The following is a 12147-nucleotide window of genomic DNA, read 5'->3' as shown; positions in this document are numbered from 1 at the left end:
ATGAAATTGGTATTGAAATCTCTTCATACATTGCCCCATTATTACCGCTAAGTCTAATTAGGGCTCTCTCTGATTGCTTAACGAAATTTAAAATGTCCATGTTAGAGGCTGTAAAGTGTCATAATTGCCATCTTGGATGAAACTTTCTGGCACATTAAAACTGTGTGCAGTCTGAGACTTGAATGCCGGACCTGTACGGTTCGCAGGCAAGTGTTCTACTAACTGAGCTACCGAAGAATGACCCACAAACTTCACTCTCAGTCTTATTTCCAACAGTACCTCTTCTCCTACCTTCCAGACTCTACAGAAGTTCTCCTTTTAGCAGGACAAGCACTTCTGGAAGAAAGGATAATGCCGAGAGTTCACTTAACCAAAACTTGGGGGATGTTTCCAAGTTCTCTTTCTGCAATGGAGTGTGCACTGATAAAAAAACTTCCTGGCAGATTAAAACTTTGTGCCGAACTGTGAAGGCTGTGGCTAAGCCATGTCTCTGCAATATCCGTTCTTCCAAAAGTGCTTGTGCTGTAAGATTCTCAGGAGAACTTCTGTGATATTTGGAAGGTAGGAGATGAGGTATCGGTGGAAGCAAGGCTCTGAGGATGATTTATGAGTTCTGCTTGGGTAGCTCAGTTGGTAGAGCACTTGCCCGCGAGAGGCAAAGATCCAAATTTCGAGTCTTGATCCATCACACAGTTTTAATTGGCCAGGAAGTTTCATATCAGCATACACTCCACTGCAGAGCAAAAAATTCATTCTGCTATCTTGTTTGTTTCCAAGCCTGTTACTAAAGTATAGCACTCAGAGTTCAGTGCAACACTGATTGAGGTCTATGCTCTAGGACTTTGTTGCAGTTTTTGTGTATCTAGCCACTCCTCCCTTTTCTTGTATCCATCCCCCCCTGCCCCCGCTCCCTATTTTTTGTTTAACTATTACAGAAATGTTGTACCGACTTGTTTCTCTATAGATGCACCTGCTCAATGTCTGTTACCTCCAATGATGCACTGTCATGCATAGTATACCTGTAGAAATACCTTTAGATTTTTCAGTTTCCTATAGTCATATTAGAAACTTATATTTATTGTATAAAGCTTCTTATGTCTTGATTGAAAAGGCCAAATGTATTAAGATTGCTATCAATTGTGCTGTACAGGCTGCTGTTTGTGTTCTGTTTCTCTGCTGATTGTTGGAACTAATTATTTGATAACACTGTCTTTCAGGAACATTTACCCTAATATAAGGTAGTGAAAATAATTGAAGTCACAGGAATTTGGGGCGGAGGGCGATATGAAAGTGTGTGTGTGTGTGTGTGTGTGTGTGTGTGTGTGATGACATGTTGTCTTCTACTTTAGTTACTATGATTGTAATAAAACATTTCACTTGTTTTAGATTGAAGAACATGAGATTGATGCCACTGGTGGTGATAAAGTGGTTGAAGATGATAATGGTGATGAAGATGAGGGTGGTAGTTGTGGTGGTGATGGTAACGATGGTGATGATTTGAGTATCAGTGTCAGTGTTAAAAATATTCCAGAAAGTGACCAGGAAATCAATAACCAACAAGAAGCAATTGTGAGCGAAGACCGGAATATTGAATGTACAGTTAACGACAACTGTGGCGCTGTTCCTGTGACATTGTCTACATTAGAAAGTTTATCAGTAAGCAGGAAAGCAGCAGATTTGACAGGACCTCAGAGGCAGTTGTATCCTGAAAAGAGGTAAGATTTACAATCATAAGTCAGTGTTATGTATTAAATATTTTGATAGCAAAAATAATCTCCAAAATTAGCATAACAAAGAAAAGAGAGTTTATTTCTTGAACAAGATGTCAGAGGGATTGTAGTAAAAGGTAAAACATCAACACAAGGCATTTGAAGAGCAATAGCAAGGAGAATGTGTAATTGTAAGAGTTCTGAAACAAAATACCCTTACTCTTAAGGAGATGTAATTGAACAGAAAAATCACTTTCGTTAATAGATAGTATTTTCTTAGATCAAGATAAATTTAATCAAATAAAAATTTATCCTTTTAAGGATGGTCTTTCTGATCATGATGCACAGCTGGTTACAGTATCTGACCTAGCTTCACACACTAATGCAAAACAATCCTCCAAAATGGCGCGTTCAGTTAACGATTTAACAATTGCAATTTTTTGGGAAAGCTTGCAGCAGTTAGACTGGGATGAGTTGTTTTGGGACCTGATGCTAATCTAAAATATAATTTGTTTCATGATATGTTTGTGAGTATTTTTGAAAACAGTTTCCCTAAGAACACAGTGAAATACACTCCTGGAAATTGAAATAAGAACACCGTGAATTCATTGTCCCGGGAAGGGGAAACTTTATTGACACATTCCTGGGGTCAGATACATCACATGATCACACTGACAGAACCACAGGCACATAGACACAGGCAACAGAGCATGCACAATGTCGGCACTAGTACAGTGTATATCCACCTTTCGCAGCAATGCAGGCTGCTATTCTCCCATGGAGACGATCGTAGAGATGCTGGATGTAGTCCTGTGGAACGGCTTGCCATGCCATTTCCACCTGGCGCCTCAGTTGGACCAGCGTTTGTGCTGGACGTGCAGACCGCGTGAAACGACACTTCATCCAGTCCCAAACATGCTCAATGGGGGACAGATCCGGAGATCTTGCTGGCCAGGGTAGTTGACTTACACCTTCTAGAGCACGTTGGGTGGCACGGGATACATGCGGACGTGCATTGTCCTGTTGGAACAGCAAGTTCCCTTGCCGGTCTAGGAATGGTAGAACGATGGGTTCGATGACGGTTTGGATGTACCGTGCACTATTCAGTGTCCCCTCGACGATCACCAGTGGTGTACGGCCAGTGTAGGAGATTGCTCCCCACACCATGATGCCGGGTGTTGGCCCTGTGTGCCTCGGTCGTATGCAGTCCTGATTGTGGCGCTCACCTGCACGGCGCCAAACGCGCATACGACCATCATTGGCACCAAGGCAGAAGCGACTCTCATCGCTGAAGACGACACGTCTCCATTCGTCCCTCCATTCACGCCTGTCGCGACACCACTGGAGGCGGGCTGCACGATGTTGGGGCGTGAGCGGAAGACGGCCTAACGGTGTGCGGGACCGTAGCCCAGCTTCATGGAGACGGTTGCGAATGGTCCTCGCCGATACCCCAGGAGCAACAGTGTCCCTAATTTGCTGGGAAGTGGCGGTGCGGTCCCCTACGGCACTGCGTAGGATCCTACGGTCTTGGCGTGCATCCGTGCGTCGCTGCGGTCCGGTCCCAGGTCGACGGGCACGTGCACCTTCCGCCGACCACTGGCGACAACATCGATGTACTGTGGAGACCTCACGCCCCACGTGTTGAGCAATTCGGCGGTATGTCCACCCGGCCTCCCGCATGCCCACTATACGCCCTCGCTCAAAGTCCGTCAACTGCACATACGGTTCACGTCCACGCTGTCGCGGCATGCTACCAGTGTTAAAGACTGCGATGGAGCTCCGTATGCCACAGCAAACTGGCTGACACTGACGGCGGCGGTGCACAAATGCTGCGCAGCTAGCGCCATTCGACGGCCAGCACCGCGGTTCCTGGTGTGTCCGCTGTGCCGTGCGTGTGATCATTGCTTGTACAGCCCTCTCGCAGTGTCTGGAGCAAGTATGGTGGGTCTGACACACCGGTGTCAATGTGTTCTTTTTTCCATTTCCAGGAGTGTATAATTGTAAGTAACCATGTAAAAAACCATAGCTTACTAAAGAGACAAAAATATCTTGGAACCAGAAAAGGGAAATGTATCTAATAGTAAGACAGGGTAATGACCCAGAAACAGTCAAATATTATAAAAACTACTGTGCTGTATTAAGGAAAGTTATCAAAAAGTTAAGAAGTATGTGTATTATGTGTGAGATTAACTACCCTGATAACAAAATGAAAATAATTTGACATATTGTTGAAAGGATGACAGGGCAACCAAGAGCACAGAAAGACCGTATTACCATAAGACAGAATGAAAAGTTTATGAACAAAAAGTCAGAGGTTGAAAATATTTTTAATAATCATTTTTTAAATGTTTTGAAGGAAGAAGGATCCAGATGTTCATTAGGAAAAGCAATGCTATATTGGAGGAGGCATTACCTATGCAATTTGATAAAATTGAAATTTTTCCCACCTCTCCTTCTGAATTTAGGAAAATAATTAACTCATTCAAAGGTAAAAGTTCACATGGAATTGATGGCATCTCCAACAGTGTACTAAAAGCTTGTTACCAACAGATAAGTAGGATTCTCAGCCACATATGTAATAGTTATCTGCAACAGGGCATTTTTCCTGATAGACTGAAATATTATATTGTTAAATCATTGGATAAAATGGGGGATAGATCTGATTCCAACAGCTACTGCTACTGCTACTGCCCAATCTTACTCAGCTTTGTCCAAAATTCTTGAAAAAGTAATGTATTCAAGAGTAGCTTCACATATTTTTAAAAATAAAGTACTAAAGATGGCAGTTGATTTGCAGAAAGGATTTTCAACAGAAAATGCTGTATATGATTTCAATGATCAAATATTAAATGCTCTGAATGATCAAACATCACTGATCAGGATTTTCTGTGATACCTGAAAGGCATTTGATTGTTTAAATCAAGGAAATTCTTCTAGATAAGGTTAAGTATTGTGGCATGAGTGGGACAGTGCACAAATGGTTCAATTCATATTCAGCTGGAAGAGTACAGAAGGTTGAAATAAACAGTGCATGCAATGTGCAAAAATCAGCAGATTCCTCAAACTGTGGAGGTATCAAGAATGACATCCTACAAGGTTCAATCTCAGTTCCCTTATTGTTCATAGTATATATTAATGACTTGTCACTGTATATTCATGAAGATACAAAACAAGTTCGTGTTGCTGATGATATAAGTATAGTAATCACACCTAACAAACAAGAATTAGCTGAGGAAATTTTAAATAATGTCTTTCAGAAAATTATGTACCGATTCTCTGCAAATGGACTCTCATTAAATTTTTATAGAACACAGTATGTATAGTTCTGTACAGTATATGGCACAGTGCCATTAATAAATATAGAGTATGAATGAAAATCAGTAGCTAATGCAGAATATTCCAATTTTTTTGGGTGTGTGCATTGATGAGAATTTGAATTAGAAGAAACATGTTGATGATCTACTGAAACATTTGAGTTCAGTTACTTATGCTGTTAGGGTTATTAGGAATCTTGGTGATAATCATGAAAGTAAATTAGTTTACTCTGTCTTATTTTCTTTTACTGCTTTCTGGTGGCATCATTAAGGAAAAAAAATATTCATTGCACAAAAGTGTATAATCAGAATAATAGCTGGAGCTGTAGCAGTTCTCCTGGATGGGGAATGTGATAAATGTTGATCACTGCTGGGGGATTAATTTCCAGTTTATAATCACTAGAGAGATGAAGGTTAAATTTATTAATTGCAAGTTCAGTAGCCCTTTGGTTTGATGGCACTTGCTACAAAAGCCTGTTTTTCTAGTCAGTCGAAACTGGCCTTAATAGTTGTCTTGGGTGCAGACGGAAAAGGTCATCATTAAAGGGAACAGTGAAACACTTGTCAGTTTCAGTGTAATTTGGAGAACATGGTTTGTTATGCAGCTGATTTCTGGTGAGAATATGGTGTCTAATTCTTTCATAAAGAGTCCAGTGATTGAAAAGGAATTGCTTGTGAGACTATCTGGTTGCTATTTGCGGTAGTGAATGTGAAAGCTATGAAGACATCTAGCCCAAAGATGTTTTCCACCTATAGATGGGCCACTACTGTTATTTATAAATGGCACACAACTTTCTTATTAATGCCATCTATTGGAAGAATCTTCCTTCATGGAATCTGATGGTAGCCATTTCCCACTAACATTCCAATGGGTGACTACTGGCAGGTGCACGGTTAATTTGCATGGTAAAATGTAAATGCCATGTGGCTAGGGCCTCCCGTCGGGTAGACCATTCTCCCGGTCTTTCGAGTTGATGCCACTTCGGCGACTTGTGTGTCGATGGGGATGAAATGGTGATGATGAGGACAACACAACACCCAGTCCCTGACTGGAGAAAATCTTCAACCCAGCCAGGAATCGAACCCGGGCCGTTAGGTATGTCATTCCGTCGCGCTGACCACTCAACTACCAGGGGCGGACATTTTCATGGTGTCTGTGCTGAATTGGAATTGGGTCAGTTGTGATGAGGTTTATGAACATAACTTGATGGGTTCGATTACGGTGGTCAAATGGTAGTTATGTTCATTCAGATGTTTGGGTTTCCATTAATCTTCAACTGCTGTTTTGTTAAGAAAACAATGAAGCATGGCACCATCATCATCATCATCATCATCATCATCATCATCATCAGTGTTCTGCCAAAAGGCTGGTTTTCACATGGTAGTTCTCCAGGCTGTCCGGTCTTCTGCCATCCTCTTCAGCTGCATAATTTCCTCTTCCCTTTATGTCGTCTATCACCTTGTATCTCCTCCTTCCTCTCAGTCTTCTCCCACAAACCAATCCTTCCAAAGCATCTACTAGCAAGCACTCCCTTCCATGAGAGCATGGCACCAATAAGACATAAAAAAGACTTGAATTTGAAAAGGACTCAAAATATGATGTACAAGGAAAACTAAGTTCTTTGAAGTGGCTAGGACAAACAGAGAAGTTGGATTGATTGCATATTGTAAGAAAATATTACACATTATAAGAAAATTAAACAGGTCCCTGAATAGTGTCTGAAATTGATAATTCCAATAATAAAATTCGATCTACATGGGCAGTATTTAAAAGAGAAGCTAGGAATCAGTGAGGATTGTGAGGATTTTGTTACTGCAGAAAACAATCAAATAACGATTTTAGTAACATGTTAATTAATCACTTCGTTGAAGGTAGCTCAGAAGATTGGAGTGGTGAGTTGAGGGATGAAACAGTACAATACACACAAGAAGCAATGACACATACCTAGAGGAAAATCACAATTCCTCCATGCCCTGCCAGAAAGAAATTAAGAATTTAATTACAGGTAACTCTTTGAAAATGGAAAACTCATGGAACTGATAAAATTTTAGATGACATATTAAGATACTATCTTCACACACATGCAATTTATTCAGTCACAGTCAGGATTTTTCCAGGAGAACTGAAATATAGTATTATCAGACCCCTGTACGGGATAGGTTATAAAGCAGCTATTAATAATTACTGACAAGTCCTCTACTTACTTACTCTTCGAAAGTACTGGGAAAGGTTGTGTTAAAATCATGACACACCTCTCTCAAAATAAGATACTTAGTCAGTCTCCATTTTGGATTTCAAGAGAGTTTCTTCACAGAACTTTTTTTTTTTTTTTTTTTTTACACGAATCGCATCAGAAAATATTTGTGGCAAAATGTTACCTACCTAGTATTTTCTGTGACTTGTCAAAAACATTTGGTTGTGCAGTTCACATTGCTCTCACAGAGAAGCTCAAATATTATTGTACGGTATATGTTGCTGGTAACATTTTTCATATCTAACTAACATGATACTGAGACTTGCATCAAGAAACTCAAAGAGTGTGCATCTTCAGAATGAGGAATAATCGTTACAAATGTACCCCAGGGATCTGTATTGGATCCACTCTTATACATAAGTAAATGATTTTCTATCATATTTCCAAGAAGCAGAAATAGTTCTCTTTACTGATGATGCAAGTATTATAATAAAGTCTAATCTGCATCTACTTCTGTATTCTACATGCCGTCTTATGGTGTGTGGCACAGGATGTACTTTATGTATCACTGTCATTTCCGACCTTTCCTGTTCCAGTCACAAATGGGGTGCTGCAAGAATCATTGTGGTAAGCCCTTGAGCTTGAATCTCTCTAATTTTCATAAGATATACTTTGAAGGAAACAATCTATTGGTTGACTCTTCTAGAAACAGATGCTCACTGAATTTTGACAGCGAACAAACTGTGAACATAAAGCCTCTCTGCCACAGGATTTAGATGAGAATCTCTGTGACACTTTTGCGCTTACTAAATGAACCAGTGACAAAATGCACTGTTCTTCTTGGATGTTCTTTATTGCTTCTTATCAGTAATATCTGGTATTAATCCCGGACTGACAGGCAATATTCAAGTATTGGTCGAACAAGTGTTTTGTAAGCTACCTCCTTCATGGCAGGCCTACACTTCCTGAGGATTCTTTCAATGAATCTGTCTGGCATCTTCCTGACCTATGATTAGTTTTTTGTGGTCGTTCCACTTTAATTTGCTCCATATGCATACTTCTAGGTATGTTGTGATTATGATTGCTTCCAGTGATTATTCTGCAATCATGAACTGCTTTCTGATGTTGTGACTTCTTTGTATGCAACAGCATCATCCATAAAAAGCGTCATGGAACTTCCAACGTTATCCACTAGGTCCTTTACATACTGTACACCCACTTGTGTGCATAATCAGTGTTGGGAAGTGATGTGGGCTTGTAATTAACATATGGTACTCATGTACAGAAAAAAGAAACCATTTAGGCTTATTTGGGCATGTGGATAACATGGTTGGCATTGTCAGGGATGGAGGAGGTAGCTGTAGTTGCCACATAGCCATCTCAGAGGAAAAGGGAAATGCGAAGGTAAAGAAGACCAAGTCATTTAGCATCTGTTGTGAGAAATGTTTTTCAGCTGCACCTCTGAAAGCCCTTGATCTCACAAATCAGGTGATCCTGTGGTGTGTTTTGATTGGTAGTGTCACTTTGCCAATGACGACTCAGCCCATTCCAGTGTGAAGCAGTTAATTGTTGTTGTATCAGGAGAAAGGTGACACACAATACTAGTGACCTCTTTGTAAAATTTAAATAACAGAAATTTATTGTGTTTGTGGTGTAAGAGCACCCACCTTGTACGTCTCCTACCCTCTCTCAGAAAAAATTCAGCACATGTGAATTCGATGACCTCAATGGATCCTTAAATCTAGGACTAACAATACTTTAATTTTTTGTACTCAAATTACTTTTGAGCCACAAATCATCCACATTTGTCCAAATATCCTTAGGTACCTATTTACCTAGGTAGTTAGCTCTGTGCAATAATATTAATTAATTACCATGCCAGTCAAATAATTTTATTGTTATATCACTTGCAGTGTTTACGATGAAATTCTGATCTTCATATGTAACAACAAAAATAATCAATTATTGACAATATAAAGGAAATGGATACATAAAAAAAATCTACTCTCCAAGCTGTGGTAGGAGAACACACACACACACACACACACACACACACACACACACACATACAAAGGTTTAACTCCTACAAACTTTTGGAGCCAGTGGCTCCCTCTTCTGGCAGAAGAGTTGAAGGGGAAGGAAAATGGCTGGAGAGGTTTAAAAAAGGGATACAGTTCAGAAAAATCACCCAGAACACTTACCGGATGGGATGAGAAAGACTTTCCTGGGTAACTATTCTGAACTGTACCTGTTTTTCTAAACCTCTCCAGTCCTTTTCCTTCCCCTTCAACTTTTCTGCCAGAAGAAGGAACCACTGATGCTGAGAGCTTGTTAGAGTTAAATCTTTTTGAGCATTTGTTCTCCTACCGCCACTTAGTGAGTAGATTTTTTATCTGTCCATTTACATGATCTTCAGACATGTTTGATAAGGCTGTATTCAAGTAGATTCTATTAATTGAGTGATGATTGTAAATCACCACTCCTTTTCATTAAGGTAACTTTTGTATCTGTTCTTAAAATTCGATTGATTTAAATTTAAAGGAGAATTTTATGAATAATCTGACAATGTTGCTATGGGTTCACCCGTGTCACCAGTAGCGTGTGATTTTTTTATGGAACATTTTTAGTGACAAACATTAATTAATGTGCCGCTAAAGTCTTCCTATTGGCCCTGTTACGTGGACAACACATTTGTTATGTGGCTACACAGTAAAGAAGAGCCTCAGAGATTCCAGTTTCTTAAATAAGAGTGAACCCAAAATCAATTTTAATTTTCTGTAGAGAGAGTGAGGTCAGCCTCCCATTTCTAAATGTGTTGGTATGTAGCTCAGACAATCCACCAGGATACAGAGGCTATAGCAAGCCTACTAACAATTGCAGGCATTTAGATACCACTTCACACGACCACCCAGCCCAGAATAAAGGAGTACTCAACACACGTTTTTCACATGCCTTCCATATCAGTGACAATAACAACTTGAAATCAGAGATAGTTTTCTTAAAGAAGACATTGAATGCCAATGGTTACAATGGTGTGTTCTTAGATAGGGCTCTCAAATGAAATATTAATTATGCTACTAGGAAGGACGATGAACTGCCTCCTCACTCTGTTAGGTTACCATTCGTTTCTGGAATTACTGATTGCATCAGCAGAACCTGATGGAAGAATGGAATTATTGTAAGCAAATTAGACTTCTGCTGTCCAGTAAAAATGCACAAACCAGAAATAATTTTAGTTGATGTTGGGCATCCCAAATAAGAGTCATAGGAGTTTGCAATAGTTTTCTGGCTTAAATGCTAAACTTTTGACAGCCAAAAAACAACAGAAATTGTGGAATCTTTTCAGTTTACTGCTCATAAGTAAAAAATGATGCACCCTATGAAAAATTCCCAAAATATCAAAATGAAAGAACATAAAATTTCATGTAGAATGATGTACTTAAAAGTTAATAGCAGTTCAGTCTTTTAGCCACAACTGATCATCAGAGTTCAGCAATTTTTATCAACTTGTCGGGAAAGAGAGTTATGCTCATGTTCCAGTACCATCAAATCAGAAGGGGCTACTTCAGATAAAAAATGTCAGGCACGAAAGGTGTAGACTATCATATTTTATGTAATAAAAGCTCCTAATGTTTAGAATTCACTCATTCCTATCCAAAGATACCAATAAAAACGAGGAAGCATTTGTAACTCTAAATTCCTGCCAACACTTTTTGTAAAGTTAAATTATTTTGGAACTCCAAATCATCCACATTTGCCCAGATATCCAATTTTAAGGGTACTTTAGTTAGGTACATACCTATCTAGCTATTTAACTCTATGTATTAATATTAATTAATCATCATGCCAGTCTTTACAAACATTCTTTAACCAACGATTTTTATGTATTTAACATTCATTTACGATTTATTTTCTTGATTTTTTTTCTGCATTTCGAGGAAGGTGGTTCCTGGGAGGAAACTTCATCATCCAGTTCTCTGTATTCTACTGGCATGGGATGTAAATCTATATCTTCCTTGACGGTGGCAATCTCTTCCATCAGTTTACATCAAATCGAGGAAGATGTCCTCTTTGTGGAGAGTTCAGGCATGAAAAACACTTGCAGTCATTGCATATGGCCAAGCGCTTTATGGATGCTTTCCTTCAGGAGCAAGCTGCTTGGCATCCATTCTTGCTTGTGAAAGTTATTGTGTTGAGTAGATCCTGGGATGTTGGTGGTTGGTGGTTGCTATGGGGATCAGACTGTTTTTTGTGGTGTTCCATCCCCTAATATTAGTGGATCCAGCAGATTGTTCCCCCAGATATGAACCAGAGGGAGTGCTGGCAAGCAGTGGCTTCGGCGGGAGGCAAACATGCCAAATTGGAGTTAATGTTTTTTGATAAAGCTCTTTGGAACGTTTGTAGATAAATTTCATTCAAAGGTTTGGAGCCACCACCTGTGTACAAACACAAATACACAATATTTTCCACTCTTGTATCGGTGACCTTATCTGGAGTGGTGTTGGGATGCATGAAGTCTGAAGCAACATAGTGGAGGCTTGTGTTATTTTGAAATGCATTTGTAAATCTGATTTTGCTCTGTCGAAAAATGTATGGGTGGTGTCAGAGCCACTGAAGATGAAGAAATAACATCCCCTCCCCCATTCAAGAAGATTAGAATGTTTAGGAGTGTAACTGGATGCATCTTGATTTCCTTTTTCAGATTCCATAAGAAAGATATTTGTGACAGGTTCTTCCTGCTCATTACTGCCAGCTATATGGTCAGTCAGCAGGACCAACAAATCAGTATCTTTCCTGACAATGAAGATTTTTGCCTCCCCCCCCCCCCCCCCCAATCTAGACTTTAGTGTGGTTGTGCCAACAATCAAGGGGTCTGCACCCTTAATGGCCTGCTTGACCCGACACCCTTCACTAACATAATTTTTCTGT

The 12147-nt window shown here is 39.8% G+C and overlaps 1 protein-coding gene across 3 annotated transcripts in view; it reads left to right on the top strand.

Moving 5' to 3' along the window:
• LOC126260145 (zinc finger and SCAN domain-containing protein 2-like) overlaps positions 1-12147 on the top strand; it is a 160534-nt gene that overhangs the window by 88077 nt on the left and 60310 nt on the right. For all 3 annotated transcript variants that reach the window (XR_007546609.1, XM_049957399.1, XM_049957400.1), the window contains exon 4: positions 1387-1715. Coding sequence is in view for 2 of the 3 variants with exons in the window: in XM_049957399.1 (XP_049813356.1) it covers positions 1387-1715 (329 nt within the window). In the remaining variant the exon portion in view is untranslated. The remainder of the gene's footprint in view (positions 1-1386; positions 1716-12147) is intronic.

The sequence above is a fragment of the Schistocerca nitens genome, chromosome 5, assembly GCF_023898315.1.
Source record: "Schistocerca nitens isolate TAMUIC-IGC-003100 chromosome 5, iqSchNite1.1, whole genome shotgun sequence".
NCBI classification, from domain to species: Eukaryota; Metazoa; Arthropoda; class Insecta; order Orthoptera; family Acrididae; genus Schistocerca; species Schistocerca nitens.
The sequence above is the reverse complement of the archived record's forward strand: the minus strand, read 5'-3'. Positions and strand labels throughout refer to the sequence as shown.